This window comes from Taudactylus pleione, unplaced genomic scaffold, assembly GCF_031769625.1.
Source record: "Taudactylus pleione unplaced genomic scaffold, aTauple2 ptg000309l, whole genome shotgun sequence".
In the NCBI taxonomy this organism is placed as follows: domain Eukaryota; kingdom Metazoa; phylum Chordata; class Amphibia; order Anura; family Myobatrachidae; genus Taudactylus; species Taudactylus pleione.
In genome coordinates, this window is record NW_028284710.1 from 8,262,857 (window position 1) to 8,286,701 (window position 23,845).

A 23,845-nucleotide genomic window follows, 5' to 3' on the forward strand; every position below is an offset into this window, starting at 1 on the left:
ATTCCAAAACAGGCGAAAACGGAAAGCGGCAAACAGGCGAAAAGTACTGAATAAATTGGGGGAATTAGTCTGTACCCCAATATAAGATGCACTGACACTGGAAATCAGTACAGATGTGTACTATTAGCCCTAATACAGGTACTTTGTGTCATTAATTTGTGTTAAAATTTGTATATCTGCTTATTTGTAAAAGTGCTGAAAAATGGTAGAAAACAGTATTTTTTTGAGAAAATAAATAGTCCTGTCAAATTTGGGGTACTTTAAAATGGGTGCTAGCATATTTTTGTGTCTCTAAAGTGAACTTTTGAAAAACGTGAAAAACCACCCTCATACATGCACCTGCAACCCCAAAAACACTTGGCCCCTCCTTACTGCACCCCAAGAAGTTTATTTTGCTAATTTTTATAGTTGTTCCCCCCACTTTTTCGCCTCTTAAATGATTTTTTTACATTTTTATTGTTGATTTGTCCTTTGAGGGGCTGTCATAAGGGTTCTTAGTTGTTTCCCCACATTTGCACTCTAAAATAATGATTTTGCACATTTTTTCACCTTATATTCACAGGAGATTCTTTTCCGCCTACTACATTGCATTTGAGTTTTGCTTAGGCGAAATCGTCCTGTAATTGAATATGGAGATACTTTGAAAACAGGCGGAAAGTCCAAATCCGCAGAAACTTATCTCCAAACTGCACTTTCCCCCTCTAATTGAATCCGGCCCTTAGAGTCATTCATTTATATTGCAGATATTATAGTGGGCTAGTGCATTGTCAGTTCAAAGTATTTTGTGATGGAATTTAGAAGGTACCATAGCTTATTCATATGTATTGCTTTTAATATTTAAAAATGGACAGCACAGCAAAATAATAAAAATAAAATAAAGACATTAAATAAGATAATAAGGGTATTTTATTAATTTATCCTAGAATTAGTCTGCAGTAATTTCAGTTATATCTGCATTTTGAATATATGTCCTTTAAAAATACATTATCAGCAAAACTGTGTAGTTTAACATGTCATGTTCTCATTTCTAACTCACTAATAATTGCTAGTATTACATGTTTGTTATGTGGGCACTCATCTCTGAATACATTAATTCATTATCCCTGGCTTTCTCCTGGGCCTGCATATTGTGTCAAACAATTTGTATGCATAGTAGATACCTGCCCACTGTTTGAACTCCTACTTATACAAGTCAGCACCGATGGCTTAATTCCTCATGGATGTTGACGTCGCTCCATGTAATAATATACCTCCTCACTATAATGGGGACATAGAGTGCAAGCACAAAATGAAAAGTGAACTTGTTGAAGTGCTGGGGGGAAATTTACTTAGAATTGTGTTTGGTCGGTTTGGACAAAATCTGTGATAAAAGTGCGATTTTGCAAATCGGGAATTTACTAATGGTAAAATCGCATGTATACCGCTTGTCAAACACGACTTTGCAGACCAAATCGCGTCAAAACACCATCGAAACAAACATAGTCAAAATTCCATTGGTACTAATGCAAATCACAAATTTACTAAGAATCGAGTTTACCAAATCGACAATACTCGCACCCAAATTGCACCTCAATGCATAAAATCAATGCACTTGTTTTAAAAATCATTTTGACATGTGCAAACCATTTAAATTACCCCCAACTCAATCAGGAAGCTTATAAAAGCCAACAGCTGCAGCACTCTCTTTCTGCTGACAAGCACAGCTGAGGCAGGATACTCAGTTCTGTGTGTACAGATGTGCCCACGTACATATTACTTCTTTGCGTGTTAAACAGTCTTAACTTGGTAGCGCTGAGCGTATTTTCCTGCGACTTTCTACCTTCAAATGTGTCTTATTCACAAAGTGATGTGATTAGGACGCACAAGCAGCTTCTGCTGATTAAAATGATATGCGGAATGCCTATATTCTGTGTGCAACTGCGGGTATATCTGCATGCAAAATACTACATTACAGTGTCAGTTGCTGTGACAGTGTAACGAAGCATTTTTCATCAGCAGAAGCTGCTTGTGCATCCTATTCACATCATTTTGTGAATAAGACATTTGAAGGTAAAAAATTGTACAAATAGACGCTTGGCGCTACCGAGTCAGGAGTGTTTAACGCACAAAGCAGTAATATGTATGTGGACACATCTGTATGTTTGGAAATTTTCACAGATGTGCTCCGATTTCACATGCAAATTTTGGTGACATGAGTTGTCATATCCCAGATTTGCACTTCAGTTGCGATAAACCCTCGATTTGATTGATCTCGCACACGCCATAACACAACTAGTTACACCATCGAATGACAAACACAAGCAAACACATTTCTTGGTAAATGTGATTTTTGATGAGAAAAACGTTCCTACGATAAGGTGTGAGAATGGTTCGCATCCCAATACAATTGTTAGTAAATTTCCCCCTGGTGTGTTTTCAACACAGTGAACCACAGCCCAAGGATGTGCCTAACATTTTTAAATTAATACAGAGCAGCAAAATACTTATTTATTTTAGAGTGTTATTTTTAACTTTTTTATACACAGACTACAAAGAAATGAATGTAATGAACGCGTAAGCAAATTAAAGAATAATAATTAAGAACTTGTTTTGTTTAGTTTTTTTTGCTGGCGTTTGAGCTATAAAAGAAATGAGGTAGGTGTTTAGAAGGTGGTTTAAGAAGATTTGTATTCCATCCTGGGAAAATTCATTTCATTATTTATTTACTTTTTAAATGCCTTTGTCTTTGTGATTTTGTTGTAACTCCTAGCACCATGTATTGTTATACTTAAGTATTTCACTTCAGAGTTTAGTATGTGACAATTAAATCTAACACCAGAACATTTTGAACTTTTATAGCCTTTCTGCAAATTTGCGGAGCCAGTTTGCGGACACAACGGTGAAACATATAGTAGTGTATGCAGTGCATATTCCAATCGTGTAGCTGTGGATTATTATGGACAGTGCCAGGATGTTGGGATATTCTCAGACCATAGTTTTCCTACTGAGTGCTCATCCATTCAATGTCCTCCAAAGCCTAAAGTTGGCTGTACACCAGTTACACCTCCTGGTAAGCAAATGTATTTATATTGTAGATATATTGGGATCAATTCAATTAGATGCAAGCTTGCAAAAGTGAACCTCATGCCAATGAGCGCTTTTGCAAATTTTCAGATTCACATAGAAATGGCGGTTTGCGGGAATCGCAGTGATGTCACACTTTTTTTCTCCAAAAAACACCCTGGCAGATGTGCATGAAAAAGTGGGGAAATCATCCCGAATGCCAAAAAAGTGGTAGCTACAGTAAGATAGCAAGACAGTTTAGAAGGCTGTTAGTGGTCATTTCCAAAGTATTGGAGTTTCTTAACATTTGTAAAATGGTTGATTTTTTACATTTTTTTATCAATGGTGAAAAAATTATACGCAGCAAGTGTTTTTCAGGATATGTAGTTGGCTTGTCGACATGTGGACCAGCACTATGTGGACCCTATAGCGCAGTCACCGGGAGATTGACAAGTATGAAATTCTACGCAAAACATTTCACATTCACAAACGTACTGTCGACGTGCATAAAATGCTTTAAGTACTTGTCGATCTCCTGGTGCCTCTGTTCTGGGGTCCACAAAGTGCATTTCCATAATAAGATTGTCGACAAGACCTCACCATACATATCTGTACATCATTTAACTCATAATTGAGCTTTTAAGAGAAATTCAACTGAAAACTGACATGTCTATATTGCTCAATTTTTACTTTTTAAGCCCATGGAAATGTGCGATTATTCATTAGTAGGGGTGTACCAGAGGACCTGCACTTTGGACCTCATTCAGAGGCGGTCGTTAGATGCAAGCGGTCGCTCTAAATCAGGGCGGCCGCTTGCATCCTGAACGGCCGCCTCCTTGTCAATCGTTAAGCTGTGGGTTACCACCCACAGCTTAATGACCGACCAGGTTGATGGTCGCAATGGTGATCACAATCTCGACCATCGGGGCTTATCACCCGACCAGACCCTAAGGTTGGGTCTGGGCACTGGTAAGCCCCAGGGAGCTTTCTGTTCTGAAAGAGCAGGAAGCTGCCCACTGACATCACTGATGATGTCAGTGCGGCCGCCCACAAAACGGCAAGTGTTCCTTAAGGAACGCCTCCGTTTTGGAAACCACCCCCCCGGCCCGCCTTCCAAACGGGGGCAGCTGTCGATCAACATCGACAGCCACCACTTTGGTAGCGAGCTCTGGAGCGACAGCGTTTCTCTGTCAATCCGGGGCTTGCGCACGCGCAGGTTGGCCGCTGCGCATGCGCAGGCCTAACCATCGAGTCGGTTACAAGCGCATCAGCGCTCGCGACCGACTCTGAATGAGGTCCTTTGTCCCTACATCTTTACCTTAAAATAAAGATTTTCCCTACCTTTTCATCTGCTTAGAGGGCAGCACACATAAAAACACAAATTAGCTGAGAAAATGTTAAGCAAATTTAAAATTGATTGCCAATGGAAATCACAGTGCAAATTTTTGCAGTGAAAACAGCTGGCAGGACTCAATTTACTCCTTATAGAATTGATACCATTAAATAGTTAAAAAATTGGCTACTGTTGTTTTCTGTCACAATGAAATTTTGTGAATTAGTAAATAACCTTTAAAATATATTTTGTTACAAGGAATTTGATAAGATGCATTATTCCACAATATTAACTTGTTGTTAACAGCAACTTTTTTATATCAAACCAAAAATAATATTTAACATTTGGGGAAGATAAAGAAATTTCCTTTACTGTGTGAAAGACATAAGTGCATGAATACCACAGACAATTATATTTAGTAAAGATATGTCCTCACACACCTGGGAGTAAATTTATCAAAGGTCGATTTGGCATTTTGAGTGATTTGAGGTGCGATTTTCATTTGATTTTGCATTTGGGTATTTACTAAAGGCCAAATCGAATGTAAAATCGAATTTCAAATCGAATTTTAGTCAAATCGATTTGAAATCGACCTCAAAATCGGACTTCAAATCGAGCTTCAAATCACCAAATGAATAGACCTGCTGCATGCTTTCAATTTGAGCATGATCAGGTCAGATTGACACAGATACATGCAGACATCAGTGAGATGCCTACATGTATCTGACTGTAAAAAGCAAATAAAGAGTTAAATGTAAAAAAAAAATTACATGAGGTCCTCCCCCAAAACACAACCAGCCCCAGACTGTTCAAACCCAGTCCTGTTTGACTAAGTGCAGGGAAAAAATTGCGTAGGGTCTCCCTGTACTTCGTTCAACCAGCACTGGGCTATGGGAACCAGTGCTGGTTCTGGAATTACAGGGAAACATTTGCGTAGGGTCTCCCTGTAATTCACAGAACCAGCCCTGGACCCTTTCTAGCGGGGCATTGATGCCACAGCCAGGGGAGCCCTATCACCAGGCCCCCCAGCTGCAGCATCAGCCCTGACCGCTAGTCAGCCCAGGCCAGGGATCCCTTCAGGAGTTGGAGACCCCTCAAATAAAGGGGTCTCCCTCTCCAGGGCACCCCTAGCCTAGGCTGATAGCCCGGGGCTATCCCTGCCACCCCTGGGCGGTGTGTGGCAGGTTGATTGTGTCAATGTAGTGTAAAAATAGTAGAAAAAAAACCTTGTCTTTACAGTAGAACTGCAGGTCCCAGCAAGCCTCCCCTGCATGCTGGTACTTGGAGAACCACAAGTACCAGCATGCGGGGCATTAAGGGCCCACTGGGACATGTAGTTCACATGTAAAGCAATGTTGAAATAAACACACACACACACACCTTACACAGTAAAAAAGTTTAATACATACATACATACATACATACATACACACATACTCACCTATATTACCTCGAGTGGTCCCCTTGTACAGCAGGCATCCATGGTCTTCTTAAAATAACAAAACGAAAAACGCGACCCTCGCACTAAGCAATAACCATCCTACCTACATCCAACGATGCAGCACGAGATACCCGGCGTGAGTGAGCTGCACCGAGCAGTGTAGCACAGCGTGTCATTTGCACTACAGACGCAGCAAAATACCACTCAATCTGTACCAGAGACACCGGGCTGTGACTTTACCCGCACAGGAATTAGTTTTAAATATGAAGAAGATCGTAAATGTAGCACAACAGAACTTGGCGTGAGAAACAGCTATGGATGCAGCATCATAGCCCAATCGCACACAAATGTATAAGTGTCGCAATCACTGCAGTCTCATTAACCACTTAACTGATGATTTTTTTTTTCAAAAAACGCTCTGAAATTGTCATTATTTTTTATGATTGAATTAGGTCAAGAACACATTTTTAAAACTATTTCAACGCAATTTTTTTTTTTTAAACACCATATACCATAAAAAATAAAAATTTTTATGATATACTGTAGTTCTGGTCATTGATAGCTGTACCATCGATGGCCGATTGGTTCAACCATCGATAGAAACAATCGTTTGTTTGACACCGGTCGGGGGGTTCCACACACACTAATATATATATATATATATCCAATAGTGCGCTTGATAGGAGAAATAAATAGCACATACACAAGATGTATATCCACGTTTCAATCTATTTCGATTTTCTTCAGGACATATACGGTATATGTCCTGAAGAAAATCGAAATAGATTGAAACGTTGATATACATCTTGTGTCTGTGCTATTTATTTCTCCTATGAAGCGCTGTGAGTGCCGCACTATTGGATATATTTACATGCGTGATCGCTATGTGAGGGCACCGGGCCAAGCTACCTTCTTTTGTGAGTGCTGGACTTTCTTGACTACTATATATATATATATATATATATGTATATATATACTGTATGAGAGGTTTATTGACTGTGGGCGACAATCTTGCTATTAATACATAAAATAATGACTATAAAGAGGAAAGTGCTAAGTGCAAAATGATCAAAATATAAAAAAATTGCATTACAAATAATTACCAATAAATAATGAAAAGTGCTTAGTGCAAGAAAGAATAATTTGGCAGCATAGACCAATGAAGTGATGGGCGATTGCCAACATAGATTAAAAGATACAAATTTTAATCTAAACATCAGTAAAAACAAGTACAAATAGACCACTGTGGTTCCTAAACGAACTATTTTATCTATACCTATTTTTAATATTGTATTTTTGGTGGTCTTTCCTCATTTAGGAACCACAGTGGTCTATTTGTACTTGTTTTACTGATGTTTAGATTAAAATTTGTATCTTTTAAACTATGTTGGCAATCGCCCATCACTTCATTGGTCTATGCTGCTAAATTATTCTTTCCTGCACTAAGCACTTTTCATTATTTATTGGTAATTATTTTCAATGCAATTTTTTCATATTTTGATCATTTTGCACTTAGCACTTTCCTCTTTATAGTCATTATTTTATGTATTAATAGCAAGATTGTCGCCCACAGTCAATAAACCTCCTTCTCTATTTACAAGGTAGTATTCTCACCAATTCTACAGACTATTGACACGGAGCTGACACCCATGTAGACTAACCTCTTTTGGGATTACTTGCATTGTGTTTCACTAATTTTAAATCACATTAGTGATTAATTCACAGTTATAGGTACTGGCGCCGAATTCATAGATTATTTTTCATATATATATATATATATATATATATATAAACAATATATATGCGTGCATACACATATATATACATATATATATATATATACATACTGTATATACACAGTATATGTATATATCCATGTGTATAGATAACACGTGTGTGTATGTATGTATGTATGTATATACATATATATATATATGTATGTATGTATATATACACACACACACGTTTTATATATATATATATATATATGCAGCAGAATGAATTCTGAAGTGTTTCGGGCAATATTATATGCTCATATTAAGTCAAATGCTTCAGAACTCATTGGACAGCGCTTCACAGTGCAGATGGACAATGACCAGAAGCATACTGCAAAAGCAACCAAAGAGTTTTTTAAGGCTAAAAAGTGGAATGTTATGCAATGGCCAAGTCAATCCCCTGACCTAAATCCGATTGAAATTAAAGAATATGAAAGAATTCCGCACTGATTCTAGTTAGTTATCTTGAGTCCTAAGATTATTCATCCTTCCTCTTAATAATTATATCTGGTGTTGTAATTCATAAGTTCCAGAAATGTTTGATTCTTACCTTAAATGTTGGAAGAAGGAATAGAGTAAAGTGATGCTACCCTGCTCACCTATAACATATTGTTTATAAAAGAGAAAAAGTTGTGAGATCTGTGGGTGCACTCTGGGATGAATGAAAAAGTAGGATACAAGGGAAAAGCTTGGCTTTTGTTAATGGTTGGTATTACAAATGCATAATGTTAAAAAATAACTTTTATTAATATCTATTAAAAATTATATGGAGTTAAAATTAAGAAGATGTGTATAAAGTAAGAAAAAATTGGTGATTAAAAAAGCCTGTTTTGATCGCTGGATCACAAGTGTTAATCTAACTATTTATATGTATGTAATACGAAACATTCATCCACTTGCTCACTTATTATATGATACAGAGTATATGATTTATCAGAGCAAAGTGGTTTTACTGTGTCATGAATCCAAATGGCAACATTTGTTGCAAACAATATTTGTTGCAGGGTATTTGTTACTTTTTATGCGATGAAAGTGCTGCTGGATATTTAATTTAATACTTAATTCTTATCACATCGCGCTTACACATCATTGACTCAGGGGAGCTTGTTTAGTTATGAAACAGAAACTGTCTCAGTGTTATTTAATGTAACACTGTTGATAATAACTTTAGTATTAATTAATACTGTGACACATTTGTGTCCTGCAATTATAACTCAATATATACTGACTCATTGATGTCAGTCACAGGTATTTAAACATATGGTGCTAGTTACTGCAGCTTCTATACGTTTCTTAATAGGTTAATGTACATATCTCTCCCAGTACTTTCATTAGCGTTTGGTTTGACACAACGCACTAACTCTGCCAATATAGTGTTTTGCAATGTTCTAATTTGGACATATACGTCCTTATGATCCAATAATTTTAAGCACCTGTGTATATATTAACAATATCCTGCATTATTGCTCATATACTGTTATACAGTGTTTTCCTTTAGACTTGTGTGTCCTTATAGTTTACCGTTTTTTAGATGTCTGTATTTGCAGTGGCTCTGCTGATACACTATTTTATAACATTTCTGTTGTGTTCACAGAGGATTTGCTAATAGCTCATTCAGGACATATACGTCCATACAGTTCAGTGCTCTCAAGCGTCTGTATTTACAGTATTCAGCGGCTCTGTTAACCCAGTGCTTTTACATTAGTTAGAATTGGACACATGCGTCCATGTGAGCCAGCGGTCTCAGGCGCCGTATCATTCAGCGCTCTCAAGCATCTATATTTTCAGTATATAGCAGTTCTATTAACACAGTGTTTTGTAATAGTTAGAGTTGGACACGTGCGTCCATGTGAACCAGTGGTCTCAGGCACCGATGCGCATTTCGCCGGATGTCCGGCTTCCTCAGGGCAAGCCGAGCATTTGGTCTTGCTTAGTTTAAATCCCTATCCCTTAGCTACTGTTGCTAGGGGGCGTGTGTGTCCTGTCTGGAATGATCGCTATTTGGTAATGTTTGTCTCCGTTTTTTCATAATGGTATAGTTAGGAAAAAACGGAGACAAACATTACCAAATAGCGATCATTCCAGACAGGACACACACGCCCCCTAGCAACAGTAGCTAAGGGATAGGGATTTAAACTAAGCAAGACCAAATGCTCGGCTTGCCCTGAGGAAGCCGGACATCCGGCGAAATGCGCATCGGTGCCTGAGACCACTGGTTCACATGGACGCACGTGTCCAACTCTAACTATTACAAAACACTGTGTTAATAGAACTGCTATATACTGAAAATATAGATGCTTGAGAGCGCTGAATGATACGGCGCCTGAGACCGCTGGCTCACATGGACTCATGTGTCCAATTCTAACTAATGTAAAAGCACTGGGTTAACAGAGCCGTAAATACAGACGCTTGAGAGCACTGAACTGTATGGACGTATATGTCCTGAATGAGCTATTAGCAAATCCTCTGTGAACACAACAGAAATGTTATAAAATAGTGTATCAGCAGAGCCACTGCAAATACAGACATCTAAAAAACGGTAAACTATAAGGACACACATGTCTAAAGGAAAACACTGTATAACAGTATATGAGCAATAATGCAGGATATTGTTAATATATACACAGGTGCTTAAAATTATTGGATCATAAGGACGTATATGTCCAAATTAGAACATTGCAAAATACTATATTGGCAGAGTTAGTGCGTTGTGTCAAACCAAACGCTAATGAAAGTACTGGGAGAGATATGTACATTAACCTATTAAGAAACGTATAGAAGCTGCAGTAACTAGCACCATATGTTTAAATACCTGTGACTGACATCAATGAGTCAGTATATATTGAGTTATAATTGCAGGACACAAATGTGTCACAGTATTAATTAATACTAAAGTTATTATCAACAGTGTTACATTAAATAACACTGAGACAGTTTCTGTTTCATAACTAAACAAGCTCCCCTGAGTCAATGATGTGTAAGCGCGATGTGATAAGAATTAAGTATTAAATTAAATATCCAGCAGCACTTTCATCGCATAAAAAGTAACAAATACCCTGCAACAAATATTGTTTGCAACAAATGTTGCCATTTGGATTCATGACACAGTAAAACCACTTTGCTCTGATAAATCATATACTCTGTATCTTATAATAAGTGAGCAAGTGGATGAATGTTTCATATTACATACATATAAATAGTTAGATTAACACTTGTGATCCAGCGATCAAAACAGGCTTTTTTAATCACCAATTTTTTCTTACTTTATACACATCTTCTTAATTTTAACTCCATATAATTTTTAATAGATATTAATAAAAGTTATTTTTTAACATTATGCATTTGTAATACCAACCATTAACAAAAGCCAAGCTTTTCCCTTGTATCCTACTTTTTCATTCATCCCAGAGTGCACCCACAGATCTCACAACTTTTTCTCTTTTATAAACTAAATCCAATTGAGCATGCATTTCACTTGATGAAGACAAAACTGAAGGGAAAATGCCCCAAGAACAAGCAGGAACTGAAGACATTTGCAGTAGAGGCCTGGCAGAGCATCACCAGGGATGAAACCCAGCGTCTGGTGATGTCTATGCGTTCCAGACTTCAGGCTGTAATTGCCTGCAAAGGATTTGCAACAAAGTATTAAAAAGTGAAAGTTAGATTCAGGATTGTTTAGTTTATCCCATTACTTTTGGCCCCTTAAAAAGTGGGAGGCACATATAGAAACCGTTGTAATTCCTACACCGTTCACCTGATTTGGATGTAATTACCCTCAAATTAAATCTGAAACTCTGCAGATAAAGTACACCTTGTTTGCTTCATTTCAAAGCCATTGTGGTGGTGAATAGAGGCCAAAATATGAAAATTCTGTCAATGTCCCAATAATTATGGACCTGACTGTATATATATATATATATACATACATATAGGGCTTTGCTGTTTATATATGGGGTGGGGCTTGCAAAAATGGTGAAGGCAGAGGAGGGGTTGGCTCTTTGGCAAGCGGCTGCTCCCTCTACTATTTGCAGCCGCTGGGGAGCCGCTAACAGGGCAGAGAAAAGGTCAGCACTGATAGCGCTACCTTCTGTTTGTCCGGCGGCTGCTCTGTCTAGTTTGCAGCCACCGGGCTGCTGGTAGTGGGGTTGGAGAGAGAAGAGAAGGACAGCGCTGATAGCGCTGTCCTTCTCTGCCCGGCGGCTGCTCTGCTCTGCCATCAGCCGCCGGGCTGCTGCTAGCTCCGGAGGAGGGAGAGAAGTACAGCGCTATCAGTGCTGCCTTCAATGCTTTCTCAGCGGCTGCTCTCTGGAGGGGGAGGGAGAGAAGGACAGCGCTATCAGCGCTGCCTTCTCTGCCCTGTCAGCAGCCGCCGGGCTGCTGTCGGGGGTGGGTGCACCTTCGTTGGGCTGTCCGATCACTGCTAGCAGTGATCAGCCGGCCCACGGGGAGGGACAGTGTGCAGAGGGACCGGGAGGTCCCTCTGTGATTGGCGGCTGCTACAAAATTAGTTTCCAGCAGCCGCCCACAGAGCTTTCCTGACTGGTCATATCAGATACGACCATGTCAGGGAAAGCCCAGTCTGGTATGGTCGTATCTGATATGATACGTGGTTAAGTGGATATGTATTAGAGCAAAAGAGACGCTCGATCCAAGCCTAGTCGCACAGGACCTGGAGAGCCGAGAAGATCTGCAATAGTGTATGAGGACACATCTGTACTTAAATGTAGTAGAGTTGCAGTTATTTTTTTATTTACTGATAAATGTGTAGTATTATGTAGGGTTTGGTATGTGTATTCAACAATCAAAATGTCGACATTCAGAGAATGGTGACAATGTAAGGTCAAAACTGTAATCTGATCTGTTAATAATGTGATTTAATGCATTTTAAGTGTCGGCTTTACAACTTCTAATATGATGGTAAAACATTATGGGGAGAGAGAGAAAGTAGAGAAATTGCTCTTAGCGACCAATTGTTAGAACTCTGTCTGTTTTGCATTGCCCTCCAAAGTATGTTTCCCTGCCACTAGGGGTCACCAAGCCCCCTAATCTGTGAGCTGCAGTTCTGGATCCTGCCAGAGGGGCATTTGAGTATAGGCCCCCATACATCTGCAGAGGGATTGTGCGATCCTGCGATCGGAGCAACAGTCCCCACACCAGGGGCAATATGGAATTGCTCCAGTAATTATGTATCCACCGCCGCAACTCGAGACCAGTTGGATACTTAATGTTGAATAGACCCCATGATGTGTAATGCCTTATGTATTAATTATGTTTTTTGTAAAACAGTTCACAGTATTTGGTTAACATACATGATCATTTGAATAAAGCGTAATAAAATTCTAATAAGTAGTGTTTTTTTTCTTTTCTCATACAGGAGCATGTTGTCCTTTATGTGCTGGTGTTCTAAGGATCTTATATGACAAAGAAAAGTTAGATAAATTTGCCAAGGTAAACTGTTAACACTTCTATGTTTTTCTAGGCACTAACACTAACAAGAACAAGAATAAGTGCACCTGCTTCTAGTGCATTTTAAGGTGCACAGCCATTTTGTGGTACTTTTCTTTTTAAAACAAAGTGCATATAAATACAGTATGCAAAAGTGCAACTGCAAGGTGCAAAATGTATCCATTCAAGATTATAGGGATAAAACTTAACCTCTATAGCATTAAAATAATAAATAGAACAATACGTCATATAAAATGAAATGTGAAGAGTCACAATTACCCAAAGATCAGATCTCCTTTAGTATAATGTCTGCTAGTCATTGGCCCAAATTTATCAACGAGTGATATTCTTGTTATCACTCGTTACTAATCTTAAATAATGCTCCAACCAATCAGCTACTAACAGTTTAACACATTAGAGTTAGGGGCTGATTGGTTGGACTAACTAGGGGGAGGGTTGGCAGCGTCACGCGCCCTGGGTGTTGTCGGACCAGTGGTGCTGTGGGGGGAGGGGCGCTGCCGGCCATGCTCCAGGACAGTGGATTCAGTCAGTGCAGTGCGGTCCGCTGCCGGCGGCAGTGTGTCTATTTTAGCAGCCAATGAGAGTCAGACAGACTCTCATTGGTTGCTGCACCCACAGCCAGAGCTGTGGCTGGAGCTCACTCATGAGCTCCGCCTTCCGGCTCCCGCAGTGGGTGATGGGAGAGATGTCATGACGTCTCACCCATAATGCAGAGTGGGGGAGGACGAGGGAGCGGACGGGGGGCACTGTATAAGGGGCACTGCATAGAGGGAACCACTACTGAGGGCACTGTATAAGGGGCACGACATAGGGGGGGCCACTACTGGGGGCACTGTATAAGGGGCACTGCATAGGGGGGACCACTACTGGGGGCCCTGTATAAGGGGCACTACTGGAAGCACTGCATAGGGGGGACTACCACTGGGGACACTGCATAGGGGGGACCACTACTGGGGGCCCTGTATAAGGGGCACTGCATAGGGGGGACCACTACTGGGGGCACTGCATAGGGGGACCACTACTGGGGGCTTTGTATAAGAGGCACTACTGGGAGCACTGCATAAGGGGCACCGCTACTGAGGGCACTGTGTAAAGGGCCCTACTGGGGGCACTAGATAGGGGGAACTCTACTGGGGGCATTGTGTAAGGGCCACTACTGGGGGCACTCTATAACAGCACTACTGGGGCACTGTATAAGGGGCACTACTGGGGGCACTGTAAAAGGGGCACTACTGGGGGCACTACAGGGGGTAATGTATAAGGCTGCACTACTGGGGACACTGTATAAGGGTGCACTACTGGTGGCACTGTATAAGGGTGCAGTAATGGGGGCACTGTATAAGGGGCACTACTGGAGGCACTGTATAAGGGGCACTATTACAGGGGGCACTGCTACTGGGGACATTGCATAAGGGGCACTACTACTGGGGGCATTAAGGTGCATATGGAATGGAAAGGAATGTACCCAGAGTGACAAGAAATAGTGGTGTGTCATGTTGACACACCCCTATTTTTCAGCGGCCATGCTGTGGCCATACCCACTTTTCGTCGCACACACATACTTGGGGGGGCTCTGTTTTTTAACTTGCCCTCGGCTCCAAATACAAGGAAAACGTCCATTAAGGCATCAGTTTTAATGATTGGAATTTCATTGCATTTTTAAGTTTGAGTGGCAGAAATTCAGTAGGTTTTGTGAAATTTCAGATCATGTCTATGAAGCCTTAATGGGACATATGAAACTGTAAGGATTTTTGTCTATGGCATATATATATATATATATATATATATACGACAGGGTCAAGGCTCAATCCACGGCACTCGACCATCTGGGATGCCCTTGGTATGTGACCACACCATCTACATAAAAAATATCATACAAACTCGGCACTCACATGCTTTTCAAACTGCAACTCCTTTGAACATAGGGAATGTTGGTTCCAAAATATTGCAATAATTTGTTAAGCTGGCCACCGCTTCACGGTAATTCCCATCTAGCCAGTCCCTACACTGATTCTCAGATAAATGAAGTTGATCAGCCATCTTGGGCTCAAGCTTGCATACATTTTAAACATGAAACTGGGTCCTGCCTTAAAGAGACAGGACCACACCCAGGGCTATCAGTTGCAGTTTGAAAAGCATGTGAGTGCCGAGTTTGTATGATATTTTATATATATATATATATATTATATATATACACACAGTGTGTATATATATATATATATATATACATATATATATGCATACACATATATAGGGGCATGACTAGTGGAAATCTGTATGTGGCCATCTGATATATATGATCTACTTCTCCCTGTCACTCTCTACCTCTCTTTCACACTCTGCATCCCCCTGTAAACCTCTGCCTCTTCCTGTCACCAGCTGCCTACCCCTGTCACCCTCTGCCTCCCCAGTCAACCACTGTCTCCCCAGCAACCCTCTGCCTCCCCTGCTACCCCCAAAACCTTCATAGGGGGTATCAACTTAACATTTGCATGAATGCATTAAAAACACATGCAGGGACAAGGGCTCCTTATATCTGTTCCTGCCCCATTAGTCTAAATTACTGTATGATGAACATAAACACTAAGGGCCTGATTCAGACCCACTCGCAAGCGGCTGTCCGCTCGCAAGTGGGTCGATGTTGTGCACTGCGCATGCGCACGACGGCGGGAGCTCCGTCATGCGCATGCGCCAGACGCGACGAGCGAAGGACTTTCCTTCGCTCGTTGTGTCTGATCAAAGGGGGCGTGCTGTCGATGTTGATTGATAGCACGCCCCCTTTGGTAGGCATGCCGGGGGCATGCCTCCCTGACGGGGGCGTTCCCAAGGGAACGCCTACCGTCAGAAGTCGGCGCACTGACATCACTAGTGATGTCAGTGGGAGTGATTTTGGCTCTGATAGAGCCAAAATCACTCCGGGCCTTGCGGTTGAAAAACTCAACCGCAGGCTCCGGCTCGCTGTGGCGATGGTCGCGAAGGTCAAGACCATCGCGGCCATCAAACTGCACGCTCGTATAGGCTGTGGGTGGTGACACACAGCTATACGAGCATCCAGGAGGACGCTCCATAATTATGGAGGGCGGCCCTCATTCAGAGCGTGCGCTCTGCTCAGAGCGTACGGCTCTGAATGAGGGCCTAAGTTTCATTTTTGCCAGCAACTAGTTTTGTACACTTTGGACTGTGGAAGAAACCTGGGCTTCCAGATGAAACCCATGCAAACACACGTAGTGAGCATACAAACTCTACACAGCTAATAGACATTGACGGTGTCTGTCCATTAGCATAGCAGGATATTCATTTAAAGCTTCTTTTAGAGTTAAGAGCATATACAGGGAAAGTTGCACCTAGCCCACCAATTTATAATACGAGGGATGCAAATTAAATTTCTCTTCATACAATAAAAACACTGCCTGCTTCTAAAACACTGAGGACCTCATTCAGACCCGCTTGCAAGCGGGTCGATGGTGAGGGCCTGCGCACGCACAGCACTCGCACTGCACGTACGCAAGCTCCTGAGCGAGTGACAAATTCACTCGCTTCAGGGCTCGCTACAAAAGTGGCGGCTGTCGATGTTGATCGACAGCTCACCCCGTTTTGTAGGTGTGGTGGGGGGTGGCCGGACAAACGGAGGCGTTCCTGATGGAACGCCTGCCATTTGTAGGCAGCCCTGCTGCCTTGCAAGCGGGTCGATAGTGAGGGCCTGCGCATGCACAGCACTCGCACTGCACGTACGCAAGCTCCGGAGCGAGTGACAAATTCACTCGCTTCAGGGCTCGCTACAAAAGTGGCGGCTGTCGATGTTGATCGACAGCTCACCCCGTTTTGTAGGTGTGGTGGGGGGTGACCGGACAAACGGAGGCGTTCCTGATGGAACGCCTGCCATTTGTAGGCAGCCCTGCTGACATCACCAGTGATGTCAGTAGGGTGCTTCCTGCAGAGCTGACTGGGGCTTGCCGTTGACGAGACCCTACCGCAAGGGTCTCGTCGCAAGTGCATGGTCTCGACCATCGCCTGGTCACTTGCTAAAGCTGTGGGTGGTCACCTACAGCTTAGCGAGTGGCCAGGAGGCCGGCTCTTTAAAAAGAAGCGGCCGCCCTCATTCAGAGCGAGCGCTCGCTTTTTTCGAGCAGCTCTGAATGAGGTCCTGAATGCTTCTGCAGCTTATAAATACTGGGTATAGAAAGCAGCAGAAGCCACAGCTCCTGCCAGCCCCTCCCAATGTTGCCACTCCTTGTCCACCCTGCTCTCTCCTTCTCTCACAGAGCATCACTCCTCCAGATCACTCCTTACCCAAAATTCCTCCCTTGTTTCTCCTTCCCCTTTCCTCCCTAGCGCATTCTTTCTCTCACACAGCCCATTCCCAGCAGCCAAAACTCGTCCTTTGTAACTCGGAAGTCTTGTCTTATCCTGTGACCAAATACTATTTTGTACATCTGACTATTGCCCTGGTATGAGAGAACTTGTCTCATCATGGACACCGGTGTTTATCGAAGGAGACCTGAATTTCACCCTCACCATCAGACTGCTGATGCATGGCAAGGAAGGTGGTAGCATCATTGGAAAGAAAGGAGAATCTGTAAAAAGATGTGTGAAGAGAGTGGGGCTTGGATAAATATCTCTAAAGGCAACTGTCCTGACAGAATTATCACCTTAGCAGGTTCAGTAAATTACATCTGCAAAGCCTTTTCAATGATCATCGATAAACTGGAAGATATTAGCAGTTCCATGATGAACAGTACTGCATCTAGCAAACCACCAATTACTCTGCATCTGGTGGTGCCTGCAAGCTAGTGCGGATCCCTCATTGGAAAAGGAGACTGTAACATTAAGAATATCAGAGGGTACAGGGGCTCAGGTCCAAGCGGCAGGAGATATGTTGCCTAATTCCACATAGCTTGTAATCACTATTGCTGGTATTCCCCAGGCCATCATACCCTCCAGTTATCCTGTGATTTTTGCAAGTGATCAAGCCTACACCATTCAACAACAGTATGATATTGCCCTTCCTGATCTGACCAAGAAACTGGCAATGCAGCAATCTTACTTTCCGATGTCCCATAGTGGCAATATTGGATTCTGTGAAGGTATCAAAGCTTCAGCTCAGACAACCTCCTGTGACACTACAATACCTTATAATCTGATCGGTTGTATCATTCAACATCATGGTACTTAAGTAAATGAGATTTGTCAGATGTCTGGAGCACAGATTAAGATTGCTAACCCTGTGGAAAGTTCCACTGATCGTCAGGTTGTCAAATTACAATTACTGGATCAACAGTCAGCATTAGTTTGAACCAATATCTTATCAATGTTAGGCTTTCTTCAGAAGGTGATGGCAGGGAAAGCAGTTAAACATCTTCCCAGGGGTGGGGCCCGCCGCAATATAGGGGTCCACACTGCCTGTATGACAGGCTGCAGTGCAGCTGCTTGCCAGGCAGCCATCAAGACTGTGACTGAGCAGGCCAGCAGCTACAAGCAGGGGACCGGAGCATAGTGCACTGCAGTGCAATACTGGGTAATAAATCACAGTAGTCTCTGCAGAGGGGTCAGAGGAGCATGTGCTGAGCTCTCTGATTGGAGGAGCCCATCACATGCTCCTCTGACCCAGCAGCAGTGCAGCCTAATGGGGTGTGTCTCATTGTGAAGCTGTTACCCACTGCTTCTCCCTGTAACCCACGGCCTGTCACCTCTCCCTATCACCCTCTCCCTGTCACCCACTGCCTCTTGCCTCTCCCCGTCACCCTCTACCTCTCTCTGTCACCAACTGTACTGAACTTGGAGTAGGGTGGAGGTGGGGGGCCCAAAGCAAATTTTTGCATCTGGGCCCACCACTCACAAGTTCCTCCACTGCATCCTCCAGCAATTTCTTTTAGCTCACGTCAGTCTACATAGCCCTGTAGGTTTTAACTAGTTTGCACATTTTCAGTTGAAATTACAGCATTTTAACTTGTTTTTTTTTTCCTCTTTTCTTATTGCTGTTAAAACCTGCTGCTAAAGATTTTAATTTAAGTACATATGTAAAGAGTGGGGTATTAATGGCATTTCAATTTAGTTCTGTAATGTCAGGAATATTTCAGAACACAAATAAAGACAGCCTGTAATTTTGAAAAAAAAAATAAAATATAAATAAATAAATAAATAAATACAGCTTTATCTTTACACTGGAGTTAATAAATGCCTGGTATATGGTGAAAAAGAAATTATACCAGCGCCCAGTGCAGTGTAACTTAGTACATATAACAAAAGCAGTGTTAAATTAATAAACCCTATAAGTTGTGGGGAAGAGGAAAATGAAATAATGAATACAACACTCCTCTATAATTTCAGGGTATCAACTCACTCCAAAATATACTGTATATACAGTGGTAAACCATAAAAACAACCATGTAGAGAAGTGAAAAGAGAAGAGCACCTAATACAACAACAAAGCGTTAAATAAAATGTGCTTATCTTTAAGTGTTAGTTCCTAAATCCAGTCCACTCAGCGATTATACAAGGACTTTATTTAGGAATAAAAACATTTAAAATAAAGCAAGAACAACATTAAAAACAATTCATACTGTTTAGCCAGTGTGGTTAAATTGGCTTCATTAATAGGGATAAAAGAGAACAAATTCCTTTCTAGCAATCATTTTTATGTCCCATGAATTATGATACCCATATAGATATATACCAAAAACTGTATTGTATATCATAAAAGGTTTTTATGTGAAAAAAAAAAGGGAGCAAGGAAATAGTACGTAGCACACATTCAATACTGTAATTAAAAAATTCACCGATCTGTCCAAATGGGTAGTCCCAACGTGTTTTGTCTATTCAGTCAGACTTCATCAAGGGGATATGTCATATGATGGACAAACATATAGTTATACCAACTGTGTAATCATGACATAATCTCCGGTGAAAGTAATAGATCATTATTAAAAGAAATACAGGGACAACATACAAATAATTATACACTTAAGTAACAAAAACCGCCACTGTCCACTGTAAGAGATTAAAAATAGGCATAATGACAGTATTAGTGTTAACATCCATACACTATTATGAATCCTAATTTTATTTAGTAATATGGAGGGCAATAATAACACCATATATAATACAAAATAACACCATACAGTATATACTAAAAAATACACTGAAGAGAAAAAAATGACACCTAGTTCTAAAAAGTTTAAAAACATTTAATAGAGTCAATAATATATTAAATATATTCCCCAAGAAGTATATGAAATATATATATATATATATACACAGTATATAAGCTTCTTAGACATGATCTGAAATTTCACAACACCTACTGAATTTCTGACACTCAAACTTAAAAAAGCAATGAAATTCCAATCATTAAGGCTTACGCCTTAATGAACATGTTCCTTGCGCAATACTGCAGATCTCAGCACTCTCATATGTGTATTACAATGAGCACAAAATTCTGTGTATTAGCAGTTCCACCATTTTGTGAGTGAAAGCAATCTCACTCTGTGAGAGTGCTGAATTTACAAATAACTACAGGGTGTGATGGCATACCATATCTGTATTGCTCAAGGAACACGTCCATTAAGGCATCAGCCTTAATGATTGCATTTCATTGCTTTTTTAAGTTTGAGGACAGAAATTCAGTAGGTTTTGTGAAATTTCAGATCATGTCTAAGAAGCCTTAATGGGACATGTGAAACCATAAGGTTTTTTGCCTATGGAATTTCATTGCTTTTTTATAATTGTTTAAAAATCAGGGATGGGAGCAGCAAACCGGGCCACCTGCAGGGGAGAAGGGCAAGAAAATGGTACACTAGTTATGGTGGTGGAGGGGACAGCACAGAGGAGGTGTTTCAGGAGTGCAGAGGGAGAGACTGCTGCGGGGGCAGGCTGCAGGCGTGCGGGGCAGTGGCAGCAGTGGGACAGCAGCGGGGGTGCGGAGCAGTGGCAGCAGCTGGGCAGTGCACAGAGACAGCAGCGGAGGGACACAAGGGCTCAATGGCGCTGATGGTCCCAGCCCTGAACTGCTTCCTAAGGCCTCTACACACAGAACTATGTGCTCATGATGCGATATCGTAAACGATTTCCATTGAACTCTCCCCAACACTCCAGGACACAACATGGTGCTTAAACAGTACATTTTGACATAAGAACTATCGTGCAAGATCTAAAGATAGCTGACTGCATGCATGGATCAGTGAGATCCGTGATGCAGGTATCTGTGTAAAAAAATTATTCAGAGATGCACACACGGATCAGTGCAATCCATGCGGAATGCATCTTAGAAAAATAAATCAATCAATAAGACACAGATGCATGGATGGATCAGTGAGTTCCGTCCATGCATCTGTGTTGAAAAAATTTAAAACAAGTGAAAAATTTTAAAAATATATGGCGCGTCACCCCCCCTCCCTATAGCACAACCAGCCCTGGGATTTTCACAGCTGGTCCTGGTTGTGAAATACAGGGGACAAACGACATAGAGGTCTCCTGTATTTAGCACAACCAGCACCAGGCTTTTCAGAGCCAGTCCTGGTTGACAAAATACAGGGGACAAAAGAAGTAGGGGTTCCCTGTATTTGGCACAACCAGCACTGGGCTCAGCTGAGCCGGTCCTGGTTCTGGACTGCGGACAAACAGTGTAGGGGTCCCCTGTATTAACCATAACCAGCACCTGACCTATTCTAGCTGGGGAGTAATGCCACAGCCAGGGGAATCCTTTCCTCGGGTCCCTCGGCCAAAGCATTAACCCTGACCGCTAGTCATCCCAGGCTGGGAATCCCTGGGGAGGTGAGAACCCCACCAATAAAAGGGTCCCCCTCTCCAGGGCACCCCAGGACTAGGCTGACAGCCCGGGGCAGTGGGTGCCAGGTTGATAGTGTATAGAGCAATATATCTCATAAGATTTTAATATCACAGATGAGTCATATACCATAATCTTAATATCATTTCCCTGTGCAGTGATAACGCTTTCTCATAAAATATGTTTATTTTTTTACACATATATCTGTTTTCAGATGTCTTATACTGTACATCATAATTTCAATTATCTTGTTGCAATACCTGTATCACAGATTAACCTCATTTTATGGTTATTAAAAACATTTAGCCATAGTGAAACCTTATAATGCATGCCTTTAGGTACTTTATTACTTTACAGTAATTGGAAAATCCTCATCTGGTACTCAAACCTGTTTATGCCCTTTATCCATTCCTGTGACACCTTCAATTCAACCCATTTTTTTCCCAGGTAACAAAGAAAATGCCAATAACTATCATGGACATACTTCAGAAAATAAGACTCCACATATCTGTACCCCAATGTGATGTCTTTGGATATCTCAGCGTGGAATCAGAAATAATTGTCCTTGTGGTACCAGTTGATAACCATCCAAAATCAATACAAGTAAGAAATAGTTATCATTTCTTTTGCCTATTGGTCTAACTAAACATTTTACAATTAAGGAGAACTGTGCTGTTAAGGTAAACAGACCTCAAAATATCAGTGCCACAAAGGAGCCAATTCAATCCAAAATGATAAGAGTAACATTTCAAAAATTGTGCATCTTTTTGTACCCAAAGTTCCAAATATTTTGCCTGATGTTTGAGCCAAATCTGACTTTTCTGATACACCTTGCACTAAAGTGTATAGTTTTACGAGCAAGAAAGTTGGATATGAGACTTTTGATTTCCAAGATGTTTTAGCTCAACTATTAAGGAACTGTTTCCAGCTATTTTGGAACATATTACAGCCCCACACTGACAGCTATTGACTTAAATGGCATATTGTTAATTGTTTAAACACAGTAGCAAAAACAAAACAATAACTAAAAACCTCCAAAAAATAATTAACAATTAACAGTATACAACACTCCAACAAACCTAATTTACAATCTTTTTGTAAAATTACATCTTCTCTTATTACTCTATAATATTTTTGTGGAATATATTCCTGTCTGTTATCCAATTTGAAGGAAAATAAAAGCCAACCCAACTGCTTGCTTTGAGTGCCCACTACTAAATAACTGTGACCTGAATTGATCCGGACTTCCCCATGCTGTTTGCCAGTCACAAGCAGCCAGCATGTTTGGCAAGCACCTAAGGGAAACTAAGCATATAACGGCACTCTAGGGGATATATTTACTAATGGTCGATTTTGGTTTTGAATGACTTAAAATCGATAAAAATCATTCAACATAGATGGTGTATTTCTCAGGGCTAAATCACACATTTACTAATACTTAAAAAACCAAATAAAAAATGGTATATTAGTAAATTTTGATTTAGCCCCAGAAACAGCATTGATGTTGATCGATTTTGATCCATTTTCATTGATTTTAAATCAATCAAAATCTATTAAAATCAACCTTTAGAAAATATACTACCAGGTGTCCTATTATCATATTAGATTTTCTTATTTGTGTATTAAATGAGATTCAAAATCATTTGTACTATAATCCCTTCTATTACTAAATATTTTAACAACCATTAATTTCAGTCATACTAACTACAGTAGTTTTACATAATCGAAAATATTGAGCAAAAATACATGAATAGGATTAGTTGGGCTTGTCTGATAACAGGAAAATAACATACAGATGTGCCCAGCTAGGTTGTTGCTCATAGCGCGCCATTCAGGCCTCCTGTGTCGTGCCATGGAACGTTACGTGATGGCTGTACTGTGGTGTACACTGGTATTCTACAATGAAAGATAAGCCATGGCATGTTATACACTGCTTAACCTCTAGGTGGCGAGTGCTCCACTGATCAAATTTGTGCTGCTGTGGGATGTTGAGAGAAATGCTTTCA

General features: G+C 40.9%; 1 protein-coding gene and 1 pseudogene across 3 annotated transcripts in view; both read left to right on the forward strand.

The window, feature by feature from the left end:
• RECK (reversion inducing cysteine rich protein with kazal motifs) overlaps positions 1 to 23,845 on the forward strand; it is a 255,837-nt gene that overhangs the window by 221,514 nt on the left and 10,478 nt on the right. For all 3 annotated transcript variants that reach the window (XM_088442336.1, XM_088442338.1, XM_088442337.1), the window contains 3 exons: positions 2,839 to 3,049; positions 12,966 to 13,039; positions 22,287 to 22,442. In XM_088442336.1, the coding sequence (XP_088298462.1) occupies positions 2,839 to 3,049; positions 12,966 to 13,039; positions 22,287 to 22,442 (441 nt within the window). The remainder of the gene's footprint in view (positions 1 to 2,838; positions 3,050 to 12,965; positions 13,040 to 22,286; positions 22,443 to 23,845) is intronic.
• Positions 17,528 to 18,409, forward strand: LOC148511401 (poly(rC)-binding protein 2 pseudogene; annotated as a pseudogene).